The 24,302-nt window shown below is 43.3% G+C and overlaps 1 protein-coding gene across 3 annotated transcripts in view; it reads right to left on the bottom strand.

Annotated features, from left to right (window-relative positions):
* MNAT1 (MNAT1 component of CDK activating kinase) overlaps positions 1–24,302 on the bottom strand; it is a 213,620-nt gene that overhangs the window by 37,511 nt on the left and 151,807 nt on the right. For 2 of the 3 annotated variants that reach the window (XM_074996316.1, XM_074996315.1), the window contains exon 8: positions 12,884–13,056. The exons of the other annotated variant lie outside the window; for it this stretch is intronic. In XM_074996316.1, coding sequence (XP_074852417.1) covers positions 12,933–13,056 — 124 coding nt within the window. In that variant the 3' untranslated portion in view covers positions 12,884–12,932. Of the gene's footprint in view, positions 1–12,883; positions 13,057–24,302 lie in introns of those variants that run through there. 3 annotated transcript variants of the gene reach the window in all.

Below are 24,302 nucleotides of genomic sequence, written 5' to 3'. Positions count from 1 at the left end.
TTGACAGCTATAACCAGAAGGCTAATTAAGCCACACAAGCAAATAATAAACTGATACAAGAAATGAATTAAAATAATAAGGCCAGTAAACTAGCATTAATCCAGAAAAAAATTGGCAGAGAAATGTAAAGTGAATATTCCTTTAATCTTAGAGGCAATTAATGTTGTTATAGTGCTTCAAAATCTCATATAATAGCAGGCACTGAATAGTAATTTATAACAACAAGCTAAGCTTTGTTAATTGATCCCAGCCAAGAGTTTCATTGGTTTCTGTTATTTCACATTCATATTTGAGTTAACTCACTCTTATTCCAGAAAGCACATGCTTTCTAGTTGCTTTTATAGGATCAGAGAACTGAAGAGGTCATCGAGTCCGGTCCTCTGCCCTCATGGCAGGACATACCACCATCTAAACCGTTCCTCGTAGATGTTTATCTAACCTGTTATTAAATATCTTCAATCATGGAGAATCCACAACCTCCCTAGGCAATTTATTCCAGCATTTAACCATCCTGACAGTTGGGAAGTTTCTCCCTAATGTCCAACCTAATGCCACCTTGCTGCAGTTTAAGCCCATTGCTCCTTGTCCTATCCTCAGAGGCCTCTTATCTGAATGTACACTTTCAGCATAAAGTCCTGTGCAAACACCACCTTTAAAAACTGTGTCAATAGGACCAGCAAGGCTCCAAGTAACTTGTGTCCATGCTATGATGAAATTTATCTTACTGTTTACTCTTGTAGTTGATCGGTTTTCCTCAAATGTTTAAAGAACAGAGTGGAAAACATAGATAGCATTCAAAAACAATATGTGAACAAGACCAGTTTAAAACTGATTTGCTTCTTCAAAACTTCAGGCTAATTTTGCATCTCTGCATTACAACTTTTAAAGTTGTATAATTTCATTGATTTCAATGGCAATAAATCAGCATAAACTAGACTAACACCTTGTCAATCAGAGCCTGTAATGTTAAAATGGTACATAGCTTGTGAGTTCTGCTACATGCCCGCACAAGATTAATGGAAGAATTATCATTTGGGCCGATGCCAATGAAGAAGAGGTTGAGAAATTAACAAGCGTCTAAAGCATCACTCTAGACGATTATCCACTCAATCTCATCCACTTGATCCAAGATTGGATCTGTAAGACTTTGTGCTCGAAAAGTACATTACTTGCACTATATTGGGCTACTTAAACTAGGGCAAACTTCTACTGTACACACATTTAAGTGAAATTAATATAAGCAAGGGTTATGAAGCTCAGCCTATGTAGTTTACCCAAGAGAAGGTTAAGAGGGGACTTGATCATGGTTTGTAAGCACTTAAACAGGAAGATGGTATCTGAAAGTAGAGGACCCTTTACTAAAGTAGACAACGGCATAATGATATCCAGCAGCCAGATGCCAAACTTAGAAAAATTCAGACTAGTGCAAATATTTGACTGTGGACAACCACTGGAACAACACTGGAACACTAAGACTGCATCTGACTCTCCATCATTTGAAGTCTTTGAATCGATTTAGGATGTGTTTTAAAAGACATGTTCTAGCTCAGTCAAAAGATACATGGTGTTCAAGCAGGAATCACTGGCTTGTTATGCAAGAGTTCAAATCAGGTGCTCATAATGGTCAAGTCTGACCTTAAAATCTGTAATCTAACTGGCTTAAATGTGTCAACATTAGTGACTGGCCTTGGTTCAACGAGATTCCATTTTGAAATTAATGAGTACATTTTAATATAGACAAAAATGAAGTGTTTTAACCAAAACCATTGGACGTTTTAATTTTTCTGGTGAATTTTCTTTTAGAGAGAATTCTGAATTCATGTTGGTTTTTTTTTAAAAAAAATCATGTAAATAGTTAAAATATTTCAAAACCATTCCAACATTTATACTAAATACAAATTATGAAGTAATTTCTTCGAACTATTCTAGAACCATATCTTCTCAATAGATGAGACAAAACGCAGAGGTATTCATCTGCTGGGATGTAACCCCATTGATGAAAAAATAGAATTATGCCACAAGTATTTAATGATGTTATGATACTTACTTCCAGAATTAAAAACAAAATTTAAGAACTATGTCCTAAATAGAATGCCGTTCTGCTACACTGAAAATACGTTCCAAGAACTCTAAAATATTAAACTAACCCATGGTTCCAAATCCAAATTGTACAAAGTAAAGAACTTATTTAAACAAGGTACATTTAGGAGCAAAGTAACAAGTTTCTCAGAAGTTATACTAAAATGATCATGAAGTTGTTGCCTAGAGTTAGAAAAACAGTAATGTCACAAGAAATCTCTGCCTGCCTGAAACTGTGGGCCTGTCCCACGAAAGCTCATCACCAAATAAATCATTTTGCTAGTCTTTAAAGTGCTACATTTCTGCTGCTTTGTTATGTTGGAATTAAGAGTGCCATTCTGAAAACATATCTTTAAGGCAACAAAACTAGATGGAAAGGAGAATAAAAAAGAAAGTCACAACTAAAAGGGATTTTCATTGACACAATTCAGAACAGCAAAACTGAAACAGAGAAAAAACAAGAATGAAAAACTTGTGACCATATTTTTTCCAAATTTTCCAAGCATGGGTTTTGAAGAAAATGGAACGGGAACTCTTTCGACTATAGCTTATGGCTTTTATTTAAAGAGGACATTCAACATTCAATTAAACCATATGCAATGCCATCATAGCCCTGTGCACGCTTACAATAAATATTCTTGATAAAGACTGTAAGGAACAATGTTCAGCAAGCATCTAAGACGGAAATGTCTAACCACACAAAGCAGATGTGCAAACATAAAAAACATATTGGAGACAGAGCTTGTCACCAATGGAAGAAAACAGTACAGGCTGATTTTCAGAGGTGCTAACTACTTACAACTCTAAATGAGGGCTGGGAGCTGTGTGTGGCTCAGCTCTTTTGAAACTCAAGAAAGCTTGATTCCAATCATTCACACAAAATGCAGTGAAATCTGTGCTAATGTTTACCAGCTAACAGCCCTCACCAGTATTAACAGCCTGTAAAATTTCTGTTCCTGCAAGATCTCCAGTCTTAATTTCATTGCATCATGTGCCTGCTTGTTGTAGAAGCCAGAAAACAAAAGCTCCACCAGTTCTTACTACTATTTTTCATTAGATACCAGTTTTTATACATTGATATACCTATCTTCCTCTTTCTCTCACACACACAAAGATATCACAATTATGGACACAATACATATCACAATTATGGACACAATACATTTTTGTCTATATACACATTCATGATCTCTATCACTTGTGCTTGCCTCTTTCAGTTCAAGATAATACTGTTTACCAGCTGAAGTGGTGGAAGACCCTGACGACTAAAAATTAAAGGACAAAAATATGCCTGAAGCAAAAAGAAGAAAACAGAACATGGTTTTGGCAAACTACAGCCCGTACCGGGGCAACCACTTCTCCAGCCTCCATTTCTAAGTCAAAGGGAGTCAGAAAATAAGGGTATGGTAAACCTTAGGCATCTTTGCTTGATGTCATTACAGAGCTCCCCAACAGCCAAATTGGAAAATTCATATGATCTTGACTAGACATTTTAAAAAAGGGGAAAATATTGTCAAAGAAACAATGGGTTTGATCCAAATCCTCATTCAAGTCTCGAGGAGTCTGTTAATTCTGATGGGCTTTGGATCTGAACAAGCCAAAGGAACAGAGCAATGGCTAGAACAAGTACCGAAGTAAAACATGTCTAAGAATCGACTAATTCACAGTCTCCTGAAAACCTGGATCTTTGCAAAACCAGGCAGGAAACCCTGGAGAACCCAGGATTGCCAATGGGGGCCAGCGGGGTGAAAGAGGCAGCTTGCACCAGGGCCCAGTGTTTCAAAGGGCCCAGAGCTCCAGCTGCCACTGTTACTGAAGGAGCTACCCAGGCCCCTTCCCACTTTGCCCCCAACCCACTCTGGTTGCTGGCCCCTCTGGGAGAACCAGATGAGAGCAAGGAGTTTATGGGTACCGGGAATCCCAAAGAGATGCAATTGATCTATTGAGTTTTACAAGATTTAATCCAGGAAAGCCTACTTTAAAAACACAGAAAGCAACCATCATACTTAATGTTGCCCTTTAGGCAAGTTTTTCCCCCACCTCAAAGGCTGTCTGACCCTGGACATACTAGGGAGATTAATTCTCTCCCATTAATAAGTCAATTGCCTGCAATATGTTTGTGAAAGAACTGAATTTGCAATCTTTCTGGAGCCTGGTATTATTTTCCAAATTTGCCTACCCTTGCATACCAATAGTTTCTAAGGAAGCTATCAATATTTTGATGGGATGTTTGATTGCTAAGGCATATCTCTAAATGGCCACATAAAAGTATGCTGTATATAGTAGATCTTCAATGAAGTCCAGTCACAGGGCTGCAAGACAGAATACCTGCATGGGTAAATGCAACCATTAGTAATAACACGTTTAATGCTCATTTCTTATAACATTAAAGTACAACATATCTTTGTACTTACTCGTTTAACTTTTACCTGGAACTTGCTTTATACAGATATCAAGAGAAGCAGAGTGTCAGAAGAATAAACTATATTAGTCTTTGCTTAAGCAAGATCATAAAAGTTTGTAGCAAATTAATAAAAACAAGGTTGTTCACTGCACAGGTCACTTGAACATTGTAATTTCACAAGTGATAGAGGTACAGATTTCAGACAATGAAAAATAACTATCTTGAAGTCTCATAGCCAGCCACAAGTTACCAGATGCATGCTCTAAGTTTTGTTGTCACCCTAACAAATAGCTGTAAACTGTATGGGCCCCTCTAATGTTACAATCAAACTCTTTTTTCTTATGTCTACATAAAATGTGAGTGCCTTATGCAATACATTACAATGCAAAGTTACTAGATTACAGGATATACAACTCTGGCCTTATTAAACCAAGTGCCAGATCTCATCACTTTTTATGAACACTATAATTCAAGTCCAGACTCATTTCCCATTAGCCCCAATTTAACATTTGTGTTCATTGCAGGTCAATGTACAGGCCTCCTAATTAGAAGCAGCAGAGCAGAAAAAGATAACAGAAGAACTGTATGTTTAAAGTACTGCTTGTGTAAAAATGTAAATGAACACTTAGCAGCAAGGAGGAACAGCAACAAATCCTTTGCTACCCAAGTGCACTTTGCTACAAGAGACTAATAGGTGCAGTAGGGCCTGTACGTTAGTTCGACTGTTCTGAATGACTACCTAAACTGGAAACAACTCCGAGCACACCCCAGTCCCTGGGACCTACACACTGAAAAAAGGCAGGTTCACAGACCTGGATGGAAAAGTTGCAAGAGGAGGAAAGTTTTGTTTTCATCTGGGGATGGATCTCTTGCCTTAAAGCCTGAGTCTTCTCCCCTCTTCCCCATCCCGCACAAAAAAAAATCTGCCGTTCTGGGGAAACTGTTTTTGATCAAATAAAACTGCCTTTATCACTCTTGAAACAAGGCAAATATTTTTGGTGAGCAAGACAGGCTGGATTCTGATCATTTGCCGGAACTGCTTTCACTCCACGAACTGAAGTACGTACTGACTTCCTCCACCAGAAGAAGAGGTTTAGTGGAGCCTCCTTCACTATGGTACTGTAGGATCACCTAGACTCAAGTATCTAATAAAAGAGTAGAGAAGAAAAAGTTTCAAAGGCACAAAGGACAGTTAGATATCAAATTACATCCTACAGAAAACTAATGGGAGCTAGAAACCTGACTCCACTGCATGTCCAAGAAAAACTGTCCTCCTAAATGCACCAGAGATACTGTGTTAGAAAAAGATAAATACCAAAAATTGACTATCATAGTAGATCACCTTTGTGCTATCAAAAGAAAACAAACAGAACAAAACATACATTTGACTATATTTAAGTGCAATTCTGAGCTAATTCCCAGACTGAGTCCCTGAAACTCATTGTCTATATTTCTAGTGAGTGCTGTTTTGGACAATTTCCAGTGTTCGTTACAGATCTTCTCCGTTTTTTTATGTCTCTGTGGAATTGATCATCTGTGCCTAAAGAACTGCATTCCAGTTAGCAAACCCTTACTGTCTTTTGGAAATATGCACTCATGGTCTGGTGGGGGGGCATTCTTTAAACTGTCTCTGCAGTCTTCTGGTGAATGTTTGGCTCATTTTTTCAAAACATGCAATGTGTGTAAAAGACCCCACTAAGTGCTCTGTCCACTCACAGCATTGCTGCAGAATAGTATGGCTGCCTATTGCACCCAGCAATGAAGTAGCATCTCATATTTCTCTTGGGGCTGTACAGTCTGATTTGTGAGGAGGAAGGTCACAGGTGTTGCATAGGAATCTGTAGGCTGAAGACTTGCCATGACTTCCCCCTGCCACCCAAATCCAAGCCTGTATGCAGGTGGTGTGGGAGTAAGGGGTACAAACATACTCAGCCCTCAGGGACCACCCCACCCCTTCCGTGCTCTGCCTACACCCTAAACCCTGGCCTCCTCCCTGACCAGCCTGGCCGGTGATTACCAGGGCATGAGGCAGCAGCAGGGGATCACCTCCTGCAGCCTCCCTCGCGCCCGCACACTCATCACGGGGCACTCTGCTGTGTCCTCCTGGCCCACTGAGCCCCCATAGGTTACTGGAGATCTCCTGGCTGCCCATAGAGAAGTGGGCTCAGCAGGGCAGGAGGCTGAGGCAGAGCTCCACATGGTGAGTTCTGGGGAGCGGGAAAGGAGCCAATCTCCTGCAGCTGCTGCTGCCGCCATCTGGCCCTTGCCCCAGGTAATCCTCCCCCTCCTGGGAGGAGAAGCACAGGGCTTGCTGTGGTGGGGAATGGTCCATATTTACAAATTAAACACCCCCTCCCAGAAATTCCTGCATACGGGCCTGAAATCAGCGTCTCACATCTGTCTCACTGTAGGGATGCGCAACATTGATTGATGGTTGCTCTCCATTCACATCTGTCCTTGGCTGTATCTTCGAAGTTGTCAATATTGACATCACACGGGTTGAGACTGCTTAAGGGCAGCTTATAAGCATTTATGTTAACTGACCTTTCTCCACTGTCTGCACTTCTGCTCACCACAGAGGATTTTTTAGGGTGAGGTTACCATCACCTATGCTGATAAAATGACCTGTCCATCTACAGAAGGAGTTGATAACCATTGCCTCAACACAGGTTTTTCAAGCATGTTATTATTTATCACTGTCTTTCCCAGCCGACCTTTAGAACAGAGAGACAACAGCAACACAGGACATTCTGCAAGTTGTTTGGTGTGTTTGCAGAACACTGACAATACTTCACATCTTTATAAAGAGAAGGCTACCATTGCAGCAGTTTATGTTGGCAGCTTTGTTGACAGTTTGATGGCGTACCGGCTTGGTCCTATGGTGAAGTCTTCCAAAAAGCCTGGCTCACCTTTCACATTCAGGCCGATCTTATTTGTATTAAAAAAATATAACTTGCAGTGATCCTGCCTAAATATTTACAATGATTAACATACTTTAGTTGTGTACCACTGATAAAAAACGGTTGCTTTGGTGGTAGGGGTTGTTAGGTCCAGTTGAGAGGACTTCATTTTTCTAGGCTGATACTGAGTCCAAACTGTTTTACTTCATGTAGATGTCCTTTTGAAGATAATTGGTTGCATACTTAAGACTCAGTGCTGGTGGGGGCGGGGGTGGTATCAGCATCAGCACACTGCCTTGGTTTGCCACATTATGGCTACGTCTACACGTGAAGCCAACATCGAAATAGCTTATTTCGATGTAGCAACATCGAAGAGTAACGTCTACACGTCCTCCAGGGCTGGCAACGTCGATGTTCAACTTCGATGTTGCGCGGCACCACATCGAAATAGGCGCTGCGAGGGAACGTCTACACGCCAAAGTAGCACACATCGAAATAAGGGTGCCAGGCACAGCTGCAGACAGGGTCACAGGGCGGACTCAACAGCAAGCCGCTCCCTTAAAGGGCCCCTCCCAGACACAGTTGCACTAAACAACACAAGATACACAGAGCCGACAACTGGTTGCAGACCCTGTGCCTGCAGCATGGATCCCCAGCTGCCGCAGCAGCAGCCAGAAGCCCTGGGCTAAGGGCTGCTGCCCACGGTGACCATAGAGCCCCGCAGGGGCTGGACAGAGAGCATCTCTCAACCCCTCAGCTGACAGCCGCCATGGCGGACCCCGCTATTTCGAAGTTGCGGGAAGCGCAACGACTACACAGTCCCTACTTCGACGTTGAACATCGAAGTAGGGCGCTATTCCTATCCCCTCATGGGGTTAGCGACTTCGACGTCTCGCCGCCTAACGTCGAAGTTAACTTCGAAATAGCGCCCGGCGTGTGTAGCCGTGACGGGCGCTATTTCGAAGTTAGTGCCGCTACTTCGAAGTAGCGTGCACGTGTAGACACGGCTTATATATGAGAAATGGTTGAGAGAGGTCCCCATCGGAGAGCACTTGACCAGTCATTTCTTTGCAGAGTTAATGTATATTGTTGATGAATCTGGTAGGGCATCTAAACTATCCCAAGGATTTCCAGAGGCCATTTTTGCTTAATGGCAAGATTTAAAAAACAAAAAGAAAAAGACCAAGGATTCTGCATACAGTTCCATTTTTTGTTTAATGTATTTTTCCTGAATTGGTCTCACAAGAGAGATGATTCTCTACCACAGATAGCAGATTGATACCCAGTAGCTGCCACAGTCAGATTTCATACCTTTCTTTTGTTTAATGGAACTATGATTGCATCTTTGAAAGCCTGAGGATTTCTCTTAGTTTCCAATATAGCCTTAATAATTTTGAAGAAACAGTTGACAATTTTGAGGCCTGCCAGTTTGTTGTATGCTGTCATTGCCTGGTAATTTACCTGACTTCACTTGTTTGATAGCTTTTTGCATTTCCTGAATAGTAGATTACTGGGGGACTTCTTCATATAGGGGTTGCTGCGTTACTTCCTTGATGGACATTAGACACATTGTGGAGTAGCTCAGTAAAATGCCGCAGCCATCTGTCAAAGATGCCCCTCATCCTTGAATAAATGTAGATGCATCTGCACTGTTTAGCGGAACTGGTCCTGATTTCAAATGGCTATAATTGGTCTCAAGGGTGTCATAAAACAACTTTGTATTGTTAGTATTAGAGTAATGCTGTATTTATTTGCTCTCCTTTTTCCTTTCCTACCAGTTGTTCTTCGGAACATGAAAACAGCCACACAGATTTTTTTTTTTTTTTTTTTTTTTTTTTTAAAAAAGGACTTGGGGCAGGACCAAATAAACAGAATCCATTCCTGAGAGGTCAAACCTGCGCTTTAAAACCTCCAGTGATGGGATTCCACAAAATCCCTGCGAAGCTTATTCCAAAGTTTAACTATATTTACACTAAGAATTTTTTTCCTAATACCTAATCTCTATCTTGAGTGAGATTTTGATTAAACTCATTACTACTTCTCCTTTCTTCAGTCAACTTGAAGGATAATTGATCACAGCCCTCTTTATAGGAACCCTTAACATACTTGTAGGCTTAGCCAGTGTCACCCTAGTTCTCTGGACTCTCTCCATATTGTCCACATATGTCCTAAAGCCTGGGTGGCACCTAGAATCAAATACAGTACTCCGGCTGAGGCCTTACCAGTAATGAGTGGAACAGAAGAATTACATAAAATATTTCTATCAATTTGTCTCAATATTAGCCTTTCCCAACTGCATCACATTGCTAAATCACACTGAATGTGTGCTGACCTGCAATCTCCAAGTGCCTATCAGCAGTAATATCACCTAGCCAGTTCTTCCCCACTGCTGAAGTGCGTATTTGGTTCGTTCTCCCTAAGTGATGTACTTTGCGCTTGTCTTTACTGGATTCCATTTGGTTGATTTCAGCTCAGTTCTCTAATTTGTCAAGGTAGCTTTGGATTCTAACCCTGTCCTGCAAAGTGCTTGCTACCCTCCCAGCATGGTATCATCTGCCAAGTTTATAAATATACTTTCCACTCCCTTATATGTAAGGACAAATGCAAAGGACTCCACTTAGGGAGGAACAATCAATTTCATACACACAAAATGGCAAGTGGCTCCCTAGGATGCAGTACTGCAGCAAGGGATCTGGGGGTCATAGTGGGCCAAAAGTTGAGAAGAGTAAACCCTTGAGATACACGCACCCAAGCTGCATGCTTGGCTTAGCATGACTGCTGCCCCAACAGGAGTGTGTAATCGGTCCTGTCAGGGGTGCCAGCCTCACTCTTGCCGCCCCGATGACAGCAGTTTCCTGCTCCTCTCAGAGGCAGCAGCCACTCCCATCAGTGGCAGCAGTTAAAGTCAGACTGCCGTCTCTGACAAGACTGGGGAAAGCTGCTCTTGGCTGCTGCCCCTGACAGGAGCTGTTTCTTGGTGCCTGGAGTGGCAGGAGCTGGGAACCAGGCAGAAGCCTAGCTCCCGGCTCCCCTCCTCTTGCAGAGCTGGGAAACTGACCAGAGCAATAGCCCTGGTCAGCTTCTTGGCTCCAAGGAGTGGAGGGGAGCCTAGAGCCAGGCTGTCCCTGGCTCCCCTCCCCTGTCCAGAGCCAGGAAAATGACCAAGGCTGCTGCCCTGCTCAGTCTCCTGGCTATGCAAGGGGAGGGGAGCTGGGAGCCAGGCTGCTGCTAGTTCCCAGTTCCCCACCACTTGCACAGCCCAGGAAACTGACCAGTCCATGTGCTGGTGAGTTTCCCAGGTCCTGCAAGTGGTGGGGAGATGAAACCAGGCTGACCCCTGGTTCTCAGCTCCCCGCAAGATGCAGCCTGGTTCCCATCTCCCCTCGACTTGCACAAAAATATGAATTATGTGGAGGTTGCAGGAACACAACCCCCACATAACTCAAGGGTTTACTGCATGAGCCAACAGTGTGACAGCGTTGCAAAGAAACCAAACCTGGTTCTGGGATTTATTAACATGAGTGGTGTGAGCAAGACACAAGAAGCAATTCTTCTGCTCTATTATGTGCTGACTGGGCCCCAATTGGAGCACTGTGTCCAGTACCGGGCACCACATTGTAGGAAAAATATGAAGAAATTGGAGAGGGTCCAGAGAAGAGCAACTGAAATGATTAAAGGTCTCGAAAATATGACCTATGAGAGAAAATTAAAAGAAATGGACTTGCTTAGTTTGGAAAAGAGAAGGCTGACAGGGAACATGATAGCAGCTTTCAAGTACCTAAAATAGGTGTTACAAGGAGGAGGGAGGACAAATTATTTTCCTTAGCCTGTGTTGATAAGACAGGAAGCAATGAGCTTAAATTGCAGCAAGGGAGGTTTAGGTTGAACATTAGGAAAATTTTCTTGTCAGGATGCGTAAGTACTAGTTCTATTCCTGGTCTTAACAGCACCTATTTTGAAATAGGCTCTATTCCTTGTACAATGAAGTTTACCAATTTTGAAATAAGCCAACTGCTATTTCAAAATAGTATTTGCATTATGTAGATGCTAAAATAGTTATTTTGAAGTAACAGCTGTTTAATGTATGGATATACACATCTCACAGAATTGGAAGGGACGTTGGGAAGTCATTGAGTCCAGTCCCCTGCACTCTTGGCAGGACCAAGCACCATGCTTTTTTTTTTTTTAAACCTATTTGCCCCAGATCCCTAAATGGCCCCCTCAAGGACTGTGCTCACAACCCTGGGTTTAGCAGGCCAATTCTCAAACCACCGAGCTATGTCTCCTCCCAAGAAAAACCATGAAGATCTACACGTCTCATAGAGCTGGAAGGGACCTCAAGAGGTCATTGACTCCAGTCCCTTGCACTTACAGAAGGACCTAGTAGCTGGGTATTGATGCAGAACCAGAACTCCACTGTACTTGCCTGAAAGGATGTGTCTGCTGAGTAGGGTTCCCAGCCACGTATGGCATGCATACTTGTTACAGCACCTGTCACAGCCCCAACCCCTTCCCCACATCCTGTGCTCTTCTTAAGCAAAGCCAGAAGCTGGGAATGGGCAATGGGATGGAACATTCACTGATCACCTCTACTTGGCACTGGTGAGGCCACATCTGGAGTCTTGTGTCCAGTCCTGCGCCCCCCCAGTATAGAAAGGATGTGGACGCATTGGAGTGGGTTCAGTGGAGGGCAACGAAAATTATTAGGGGCTGAAGCACATGATCTATGAGGAGAGGCTGAGAGATTTGAGCTTATTTAGTTTGCAGAAGAGAAGACTGAGGGGCAATTTGATAGCAGCCTTCAACTTCCTAAAAGGGAGCTCTCAAGAGGATTGAGAGACTGTTCTCAGTGGTGACAGATGGCAGAACAAGGAGCAATGGTCTGAAGTTACAGCGGAAGAGGTGTAGGTTGGATATGAGGAAAAACTATTTCACTAGGAGGGTGGTGAAGCACTGGAATATGTTACTGAGAGAGTTGGTGGAATCTCCATCCTGACAGGTTTTTAAGTCCCAGCTTGACATAGTTATGGCTGGGATGATTTAATTGGCGTTGATGCTACTTGACTAGATGACCTCCTGAGGTCCCTTCCAGCCCTAGAATTCTGTGATTCTGTTTTCTGTTCATTTCCTCTGAAGGACCTGGCACTGGCTACTCTCAGAAAACAGGATATTGGGTTAGATAGACCATTGGTCTGATCCAGTATGGCTGTTCTTAACACAGCAGTACTGAGGGCAGCTGCCCTGTGACCTGCTATGCCCCCCCCACCCCCCACATGTTGTTGCTACTTTTCTGGGAACATCTGGCCAAATTTGGCAAAGTAAAAACAAAATCCATGGAAGCAACACACTAGCTGAAGGGCCAATTAATGTGTGTGGGCGAGGGGTGCAAGTGAGTTTATTTAGATCTCACTTCTCTACTTGATAAAAAATTTGCTAAATTTAGATAGATTTCTGGCCCACTGAGTTATGAGGCATCCAGGCTGTTTGATGTGTTTTACGGCCTCTCCTTTATTAGTATTTCTTGCTTTACATTTTGGTTTTTGCTTTCTTCAGGCAGCTGGCTGCTGACACACTAAAAACAGGGTGCAAACATTGAGTGGTGTTGTCATTTCAAACACAAGGCTCAGCTGCAACAGCTGTGGGGCAAAGTTATGCTGTTTCAGCTGCTGGGTCCTGCAGAAAGCACAAAAATGCTGATTAAAAACAAAATATAAAAAGACCAAATCAATAAGATTGCGAGCTTTGTAACTGATCACCTTCCATCAGTGAGGCCCAAATACTAAAAGCACTATCTTATAGACCACCATTCAAGCCTCTGTTGGAATGTCCATTCAGCCACCTTAGGTACATATTATACATATTCCTATTATAGTATTTATACTGTGAATGCCTCACCACATTGTTCATACATTTACCCTCTCAAGAGGGTGGGAAGTACTATTAGCCCTGTTTAGCAGATGGGAATGGATGCAAAACAAGGCTAGGGTCATGTCTTACACTATGAGAGCCTTCCCAGTATTTTATGCCAGCAAAGAATTCCTAGGGTGGACACAACTCGTGCCAGCAAAGCTGCACAAGTATAGCTTTATTCCACATACTCCTGAGTAAAACGAACTATCCTGGTAAAAGCAAAGTTTTGCCAGTACAATAGATCTACACTGGAGTGCCTATTTCGATGTGGGCTGCTTTGGGCTATGTCTACATGTGCACGCTACATCGAAATAGCTTAGTCTATTTTGATGAATAACGTCTACACGTCCTCCAGGGCTGGCAACTTCGACGTTGGGCAGCACCACATCGAAATAGGCACTGCAAGGGAACGTCTACATGCCAAAGTAGCACACATCGAAATAAGGGTGCCAGGAACAGCTGCAGACAGGGTCACAGGGCGGACTCAACAGCAAGCCGCTCCCTTAAAGGGCCCCTCCCAGACACAGTTGCACTAAACAACACAAGATACACAGAGCCGACAACTGGTTGCAGACCCTGTGCATGGATCCCCAGCTGCAGCAGCAGCAGCCGCCAGAATCCCTGGGCTGCTGCACACGGTGACCATAGAGCCCCGCAGGGGCTGGAGAGAGAGCATCTCTCAACCCCTCAGCTGATGGCCGCCATGGCGGACCCCGCTATTTCGATGTTGCGGGACGCGGATCATCTACACATGCCCTATTTCGACGTTCAACGTCGAAGTAGGGAGTTATTCCCATCCCCTCATGGGGTTAGCGACTTCGACGTCTTGCCACCTAACGTCGATTTCAACTTCGAAATAGCGCCCAACACGTGTAGCCATGACGGGCGCTATTTCGAAGTTGGCGCCGCTACTTCGAAGTAGCGTGCACGTGTAGACACGGCCTTGGTGTGTAGACGCTCCCCTGCAGCGCCTACTTCGATGTAGTGCTGCCCAACATCGACGTTGAACGTCGACGGCACCAGCCCTGGAGGACGTGTAGACGTTATTCATCGAAATAAGCTATTTCGATGTAGCATTCACGTGCAGACGTAGCTCTGGTCAGGTCTCACCCCTTTCAGCATATGGCAGAGTTTGGTAAGAATCTGGCAATCTTGTTTCAGGGCTCCAACAGCACACTGAGACCTAGTAGGCCTATAATCCTTGTTTGAAGCCTTCCCCAGGCCTTATAGGGAAACAAAGTCCCCTCCCTCCAGTCCGGGTCCCTGTAGCACATGGCCCTGGTCTGCATGTTCCAACCTCCTTTTCTGTCCCTGGGCTTCTTCCTATGCAACCTACCTCCACACCTTCTTCCCAGGCACTCAGAGGAACAGTTCCAAAGTAAGACAGAACACAAATATAGTCTAATGGGTCCTGGCCTCCCTGCTTTAGAGATATTCCTGGCAAGCTGTAATCTAGCTCAGCATCCTCAGAGCTATGGTGCAGTGTTCACAGGAATCCTCCGTGATGCTCCTTTCCAGGATCTAATCTGTCCATCTCCCAGGGTGGGGCATCTCCCTCAAGGACTACCACACTTTGTAGGTGCAGAGATGAAGTGGGGCTGCCTGAACCGAAAGCTAGTACCTCTTCTTGCCTGGCGTAGGAATGGTACAACCTGTGCCGTAGCCCTACATATTAGTACTCAGCTCTCAAAGAATTTACTACCACAGCTGACAAAACAATTCTCTAGGGAGATAAGTCTCCTACCACGAAGTAAAAGCTTATTCCTTTCCTCTTAGGGCCAGATTCTGATCTTAAGTACATAGCAGAGATCCTGTAAAACCAGCTACTGTGCATGTGTACATAAAGGAAGCTGATCTGAACAGATAGCTCAAGATGATTGTGCAATGCTGGTTTGTGTTGTGAAACAAACAAGACGACCAGTAGGCAACCCCACCGGGCAAAGTCCCAGCCTGTAGCAGCTTGGCTGAAGGACTATTTCAGTAGCCGAAGAGCTTGTAGTCTCGACCATTCAGCATGGTCACTGAGTCTCTCTGTGACATTGGTAGCTACAGAAACTAGGTGTTTTCTCTGCCTAGCAGATGAACGTCTCTCTCGAGTTGGATGCTCCTCACCAACTCCGTCCCATGAGTGCCCTAAGTATGTACACCACTGGAGAGCGGGTGAACTGAAACCAAAAACAATCTCTGACCTGGAGAACTAAGTCTGAGGTGTGGTTTTTCAAAGCCCTCAGTGCTGATCTACCTCTGCTCCTACCAAACTCATATTAGAACTCCCACTGACAAGCCCAGGAGCAGAGCTGGGCCAACGCTGATAGTGCGGGGAGAGGGTTTGAAAAGGTCAGCCCAAAATCTCAAGTGGATGCAGTAATAATCCTTTGGAATTGAGTTTTATTGCTTTATCGAACAGGTGGAGTTCCTAGAGCTGTTTGAAGAAGGAAAGGAAGAGACCGTGGCACATGCTAACAAGGAGGCTGTACGAGTGGTTGGAAGGAAGCTGTGAATTTTAGGTAATAGATGTCAATTCCTGGGTTTGCTACTCATTGCTCAAAATTATTTCCAGTTGATGCTTCTTCCAAGTTCCTACTATGGACCAGCACTTCAGGCAGAGAGGTTCCGTCTCCTTGAGGTTCATCTCTACCAAGTGATATCGGTCATAACAATACCGGGGTTTGAACAGTCACAAGCGTCCTTAACAGCACATCTCTCTGGCAGCCCCTGCTTTAAGGGCTGGATGACTTCTGCCAGTGTAAAGGAGAGGGACAGAGGCCAGGTACATAGCTCTATCTCGATAATCACAGATAAAGGATTAAGGAGTTTTATAGATCTCATGTAGATGATGACCCAGTGAATTGTTTTCAGCCAAGAAACCCAAAGCCCACAGAGATGTCCAATGGACACTTTGTGGTTGGAAAAGAACTGAGCCAACTAATGAAAATCCGTAACAGTCTCTAAAAAATGCTCTTCACTATTGTATCCACTGATGCTCAAGATGCCATTATCCTCTGCTAGGACTGTTTTACTTTCGGTGAAAGAAGAAAAGAAGACAGCTCTTTTACAGTTTAAGGCAAAGTCTATTAAGCCCCACATTTGTGAGGTCTTCCATTTTAAGGTAACTCTGCTCTGAAGCGACACAAACAGACCCCCTCTCGTGTGTTTGAGATCATCTCAGAATCCACATTCTCTGTCTCCTGCCCACATTGCTGGGAGACCTAAAGTTACCTGAGCCTAGGTAATCAGAGTTGAACAGAACGCCCAGTCCATTAGCTCCCGGATGTGTGCACTCAGCTCAGGGAAGAGAAGGTTTTCCCTTCCTAATGTTCGAAGAAGGGAGGATTTCATTTGGGTTTATTCCTATGCTCTCCTGTGTCTTTGTACCTTAAGGAAGAGAAAGCCAGGAGATAAAGGCAATGGCCAAGTGCCATCTTAGAAATCTCCTCTGGAAAAGAATGGCAGGGACAAGACAAAGTGCAAGTTTTCTGTGCACAGCAGGTGTGATACAGGCACAGAACCAAGCTACAGCAATCTTTTAGGGATATACTGTAGGGTCTTGACATTCACAAGTGCTACATACGTGAATTCAATTATTCGCGAGTGGCCTTGCTTCCCCAAGGCTCCGGGCCAGGAGCGCTGGCAGCTGCCGTGGATTCCCCCAGACTCGGCCTGGGAGTGCTAGCAGCTGACGCTGCCTCCCCGGGGCTCTGGGCAGGGAGCACCGGCGGCCACCACTTCCCCAGGGACAGAACATCAGCCGCCACCACTTCCCCGGGTCCCCAGGGCAGGAAGCACCCACGCTGCTGTTTCCTGGGGCTCCCAACACCCCCTCCATTCACAAAGGTTCTGCACACAGAACCCTTGTGAATGTGAAGACCCTACTGTACTCAAGTTACAAAAGTATGACTGTGCTTATAGAGTACCTGCAAGAAACAGTCCACATTCCTTAAGGACAGGCTGGTTAAGAGAGGGTCAGGTATGACAAATCCCGAATCTCTTGGAGGAATCTCCAGACCAAAAGATGCCGAGGGACTCTGGAGAGGAGGGGAGATCACCTCCTTTGGAGCAGAGATGGAGTCATCTCACACAAGGCCAATCATTTCTCATGTAGTTTCCTGCACATCTCTGTAGGTCATGCATTTCTGCGTTTCCAGATAGACTTGCCTATCATTCTGGATTGAGAAAGCCTAACATGCCTTGAACCAGCCTTGATCATCTATGCTGAGCTCCAGTGCAAGGCATTAGAGCAGGCACAACTGAGCCATGGTCCTCCTGTAGACAACTTAGGGCAGAGAGGGGCATTTTTAAATCCTTTGTACAGCGCTTGGCACAAAATAGCCCCTATCTGGTTGGCCTCTAGACACAGCTGCAACATAAAGCTTAAGCAATAATCATCCTCATACTCAGGGTGGAGATGCATTGGGAGTTGGTCTCTTCCAACCTTATGATTCTATGATTGTGTCTACAGTCACCTACGAGGCCGGGGGGTTAGGGAGCTAAAGCGGGAGAGAGAAATGTAGAGGAAAGAAACAAGGTTAGCCGTTAATCTCACTGAGACCCATTGCACCCATGTCCTCCAGTAATTTGCAAAAAGGACAGGTAGCAAACAAAGTCACAAAAGCAGCACACTAGGACCATAAGCTACACTCTTGCCTTGAACAGACTAAAAGCTTTGCTTCTTAGGAAAAACATCTTCACTGGGACTACAGCTGACTGGTCCCTCTAGAAAACACTTTCCCTGTGGCAAATCCAAATGGATGGTGATGAAATAAATGTTACTGAAATATCAATTTGTTGCATATTTTGTAGAAACATTTCAAATGTAGAAAAATAACAATACTTTCAATATGGAAGTAACTCAAGTGTGTAGAAAATATATTACATCAACTCTAATAAGAAATCTAATCCTGTAATGTTTTCAGGCTCACACTTTGTTCACACATTCATCTGATTGCAAATCAATCCATTTTTGAATAAATCTCTCCTACCAAAGAAAATCCCAATAAATCAAAATTATTTTTAAACTAATGAATTTCCTGTTTTGCAAAGAAATTTGCTAAGAAAATTGATATTTTTTCCAAGATGGCTTACACTTTTAAATTACAGACAGGACCGAAAAAAAGACAAACTTAACAACAATATTAAAATGAAGAAAAAAATAAGATAACTTATTTTTTCTTAAAGAAAAAATATGTATGCACACCTGTTGTTCTATCAATCTGAACAGGAAACCATTTCACCAATATACTATAAGTAGACGAAAAGTGCTTATTAAAACATTAATCACAGTCCATTATATCCTGAATCACTGCCAAAATTTCCCATTACATCACTGAAAATATCTATTAACCAAAACCTGATTCTGACAAGTTACAGAACTGTAGTGTTTAGACTTTAGTAATGTAAAAGTCTGTTTTAAAAGAACAGTTATACAATTGATTTTGCAGTTGCAAGAAAGTATAATTAATTGTTTTTCTGACATTTATTACTGCAAGGCGGTTGATTTAACTGGTGTTTCTACTGTAAAATTATTCAAAAATTATTTCAAACTTCACCCACCTTTATTAAACACATTTATTGTGATGATATTAAATACCCAGGGATGGCTAAACAATTTTAAAATGTGCTGTATATACTACAACTATGTAAAACTGTATTGTCTTGTGTAAATATGGGCCTTATTTAGAACTGTGCCTCACAGGAAATTATGCCAAATGAAAACCATCCCCCCCTTTTCCACTCCCACTGCACAGGATTTATGTTTTTACATTTAAAGCTATTTAGGTAAAGAAACAAAAACATGGTAGCATTACCTTCAAGCCTGAGCAATAGCTAATCTGTGAAGTTGGAGTATGTTCAAGTCATTATTTCATTATTGGAAACATGGCCTGCCCGGGGTATTTTGATTCTTCTCAATACTGTTTGCAACCTCAGTCTTCACTATTGGTTCATGTAAAGTATCTTTAAAATATTATTGTCTTAGTTCTAAATAGAAGCTTAAGATTTAATTCCAAAGTTTTTATACAAGGCTGATTGTCTGTCATGAAGGTCAGACATGTCACAGATTCCATGACCTCCTGTGACCTCCATGACCCCTTCACCGGCCAGTGCAGCTGATGCCCGGGGTGCCCAAGCAACTGGCCCCAAGGACAACTGCACCTGGGGACAGCCACGCAGGCCACTGCTGGAACAGCGCTGTGGATGACTGCACTGGCTGGTACTTGAGTAGCCCAGGGCAGCTGGTCCCAAGGAATGCCTGGGTAGCGGCTGATGGGCAGTCGCTACTTGGTGGCTCCCTGGAAGCTGACTCCAGGGACAGCCTGAGCAGCAATTGGTGCCTATTGGTGCCCAAGCAACAGCTGGTCCCAAAGGGTCCCCCAGAACAGCAGCATGCCCTGAGCCCCCAACCTGAGATTTAGGCATTCAGAGCTTTGGAAAAGCAGATCGCTTAATTAGGACTGATCCTGCACAGACCTGTGTGCGCTTCACTTTATGTGCTGTGACTTTGCCTTCGCCTTCAAATGGAACTGCTCATACAAAGTGAAGTAGACTCATAAGTCTTTGCAGGGCTGGGTGCTTGGTCTTATTTATATATCAGTAGATATGATTTAGTCATAGGTATTTATAGAAAAGTTCATGGATGTGTCACAGGCCGTGAAGTTTTGTTTCTTGCCACTTGAAAGGAAAGTCACAGTGCATAAAGTGAAGTGCACACTTAAGTCCCTAAAGGATTAACACCTAAATAAGTGACCTGCTTTTCTAAAATTATGAATATCTAACAGCTCCCATATATTTAGAACTACGTGCCCTGGAGACCAATCCTTATGAACTGCCGTTAACTTGGACAAATATTTATTGGGCACCGATACTGAAAATATTGATGCACAAGATACATAAATTACAACACAGGGCCTTTTGTCTCAAGATCAGTTCTTTTTAAATTAAACTTTTACAATTAATATAAAGGTATCTGGAGAACATAACGCCAACAAAACAGCTCAGTCTTTGAAGTCTGTTTTCCTTCCATTTAGCTATATCTGGAAATCCAAAGCTTAAAAGCAAGTGAGTCCAAGCTAATAATCATATTGCCATTCCCTTGGACAAATTCACATTGCTGAAAAATATTTTCAGTTTTTCCTCCCTTTAAAAAAACCCCAGAACACTCATGCTGCATCAAAGCAGCTCAGCACACTCCCCCTGGCCACTTCCAACTGCTCCCTTTCCAAAGCCCCCTTTCTCCACAATCCAATTTTAGTTTTTAATAAGAATGTACTGCAAGCTCCATCCTCAAAACTCTCCCCACTGGCACCATAAAAAGGAACAGATTTATTACGAATTATACAGCACCATATATGAACATGAGATATGAACAAAGTACTCCATGACCTGCTTAGCTTGCAATGTACAGCCTCAGCCCTGCAAACCTGCATCGACACGAGTACATTAACACATATTGAAGCCAAGGGAGTCCTTACACATATGTGTTTGCAGAGTAGGAGCCTACATTACCACAATAAATTTTCCCTTTTAACCCTTAGAGTGAGGGCAAAATGATGAGAACATAGCTGTCTTGGGATCGAAGATAAATAGCTTCCTTCTTTGGCATAAGTTACTCACTGCTTCTGAGCGCCGCATGCTTTTGGTTTGGAAGACACAGCATTTGTATCCTGCAGACAGTGCTCCTGGATTTGAAACATTCCTGACTCAGGTGATCACAGCAAGAAATATTATTTGTGAACAATAGAGGTATTAGTGAAAAATAAGAGAATGTGATCAAAGCAATTACAAGTTACAACCTGTAATGTCCTATTAAGGCTCCAGGTGAGATTCTTTCTAGAAAAAGGGCATTTCAGGAAGTATACTGCCTAAGGATGGGCCAGAAAAGCTACTTTAATATCTTGGTCCATTTAGTACATTGGCAACAATTCCCATGTGGAAGGCTATTGTGTGGCCTCTGCCACTACTGCATCTTTTTCTGGAATGCAAACCAAGACATTCCACTGTTTGTGCAATTCTAAAGAATTTATTACTTCTCTGTTAAGGTGCCTTCATTTCACTGTCTGCTTAGCTTCCGATTCAATCACCTGCTCCACCGCTGCGTTAATAATAGCCAAGATGCTCTGTTGGGTTTCTGCTCAAAAGATAAATTTAATTGTCATTGGGGCTGTCGGAATCTTGTTTAGAGGACTCTCCTCATGCACAGCTGTGGAGTCTCATCAGATCTTTATTTCACAGAGAGAAGGATGTGGGTAAGTCTTTCCTGTCCATTCACCTACAGCGTTTCTGAATCCGGATATAATACTTCCCCTTCTTCCAGGAGTGAAATCTCAGTCTGAGGGGTTGTACTTGTTCTGTCCCTTGGACCTCTCCATTGTATTTTTCACAACTTCCCAGATTTCGTGCATGATCTGAGGAAGCAGGAACGAGGTCATTCAGCACAGGACGCCCTTTCCCATCACCTTTTTCATGAACTATTTAGCACTGGCTATGGCTGAAACAGCTAAGCAAGTGCTTGTGGGGGTTTCTTAGCTGGATGACAAAGCAGGCTGCTTGGACAGGCCAGGAGAGGCCACGCACTGCCGTGAACATCCAGCTAAGTACCTCCCGTGCTCGGCTGGGGAGGTAGGGAAGCTCCAAGGTTCTGTGCAGGAGCAAGAGGAAGAGGTTCTCCTGTGTACTTCATATGCAGTTCGTCTGTGCCTTCCTGTACGCTGAAGGACTGTAATCAGACTGATTCAGGTCCTTATTCCTCTCATGGCCATGATGCCACTGTAATGGTGATACTAGTGGGTTTAAACAGCACTGTTTGTGGCTGTGTGACAGAAGCAACAGCAGCCGGAGGAGTCACCTCTGAAGACACTTGGGCTCTACAGTTCCTGGGGGGAAGTAGGCCAGGGCAGGGAAGGCTGGCATTCTACACAGAACACAAATCAGGAATTTGCCCTAGCCACCATCTTGGTTTCAGCTGTGAAATTCATAATGCAGAGGTATGCTGCATCGCGGGGGTGCAGAAGAATTAAAGCAAGGCAAGCAGGAGATGGAGAGGGAGAGCAGAGGTCCGAGGCATCCTTCAACATTGCAAGAAGAGAGAGAAAGTTAAGGACACTTTCAAGCTGCACACACAGTTTCCACACAGGCAAAATCTTCGGACCAGGAAATCAAGTAGTGAGGCACCCCACCCAATCCCAGGTAGGACCTACCCTCAGAACAGCAATTTCAAAATGGAGGGTGGAAAGAGAACTTTGGTTTTGGAGGGCAACGGCTCCAGGAGAGCTCATTATGTAGGACCATAAACCTTCTGAATGCTAACATGAGTGAGCTTCTTACAGCAAGGGACACGTGTGACACACAACCCTGGAGGAGACTTCTCCACCTGCCTTCCTCCCTCTGTTCCCCCGCGCAAAGTGCCATGCACAGCACTCCACAGCTGCGGAAGGGGAATGAGCAACACCTGCAAGGACACGAGCAGAATCCATCCCTTAGTGATTTCAATAACAAAGCCAAGGTGTGGATTACGCCTTTTTGAAACCTGCTTAATATTTACCACTAGTTACCATTTTAGTTCTTTACTCAACACTGTTCCTCTCCAAGGTAGCTGCTGAATTTTTATTTCTATATAAACACACACACACACACACACACACACACACACACACACACACACACTTAATAAACATCATGATTTAGTATTCTGCAACCCCACACTACAAAACACTGTTCTGGAATAAATGGTATAATTACATTTCCTACAGTGACCTTGTAATCTCTTGAGTATTTACTCTAGACTAAACAGCCTTATTCAGCTGCCCTGTGTCTGATTGTCGATGAAAGAAGCTTGTTTGACAACTGCTTCGAGCAGAAACATATTTTTTCCATGATTGCATAAAAAGGTAAAAAAAAACATCACCACCAGACTCGCACTCCAAGCACAGAGGTTCATGTTGGATCGGTGAGTTAATTCTGAAGCCAAACGCCAACAAAAACAATTACAATGGACATTCTGCTGTCATGACCAGCTTTTGAGGTTAATTTAGTGGTACATATGCAACTTCAGCCAACTTTGAATGTAAGTAACTACATAGTGTATGCAGGCTTCCCTGCTTGTTTCTTTATACATTTTCCATCTTCTTTGCCTTTATAACTCTCCTGAGACCCTTTACAGTTACAGAACCCACACTATACCCACAGGTGGGCAGGCAGGAAGTAAAGCTCTGTTTCATAAGCAGTCCACTATTAATACATTCAGTTTCCAATGACCTTGACAGAAGACCTGTGTACAAAACACCATGTACTATAGGGTGTCATTTCAAATGTTCATATGATATTTTTTGCCAAAAAGTCAATTTCTTAAACAGTAAAACTTCAGGCTTACTACAGGGCTGCGTTCCTTTCCTTCATTTGCATTCAGTTAGAAAAGCCAGTGCTTATCTGTCTCCCCTGTATAAACTCTCAACATTATACAAATCTTATAACAAAGCCTGCAGAATTTCAAGCCATATGTTGAAGCAATATAAATCAGGCCCTAAATCAGCTCAAAATTAACATTGGTTTATGAATTATTATACCTTTCCCATCTGATTCTCAAGAAGGAAATGCCCTAGTTACTTTACTGCATATCCAATACATAAAATATGGCATGTGGGTAAACTTTTTCTTCACAAGTCTTTATTCAAAGCTGCTCACACAAAATGTGCACAAGTAATTTTATAAAACAAATGTGGATACACTGCATAGGAAGTGTCCAGATACAATTCTCTTTCTTACAGGATAAATACTCTGTCTCCTACCTGCCCATTCTCATTTATCAGCAGCCAGATTCAAAGCATAATAAACTCAATTAGCATTTTCCCCACTGATTTCAAAAGGGACGGGGTGAGGCCCTCGACCAAGAAACCTGTTGGAAATCGGAATGTGTGCCCCGCTAACTAACAGAATTCCTATAAGAATAAAGGTACAGCAATTGGCAAAGTATATGTTGGAAATCAGACCTTCCTTTTTGGCTCTTCGGCAACAGAGCT

The sequence above is a fragment of the Carettochelys insculpta genome, chromosome 6 (genome assembly GCF_033958435.1).
Source record: "Carettochelys insculpta isolate YL-2023 chromosome 6, ASM3395843v1, whole genome shotgun sequence".
NCBI lineage: Eukaryota > Metazoa > Chordata > Testudines > Carettochelyidae > Carettochelys > Carettochelys insculpta.
The sequence above is the reverse complement of the archived record's forward strand: the minus strand, read 5'-3'. Positions and strand labels throughout refer to the sequence as shown.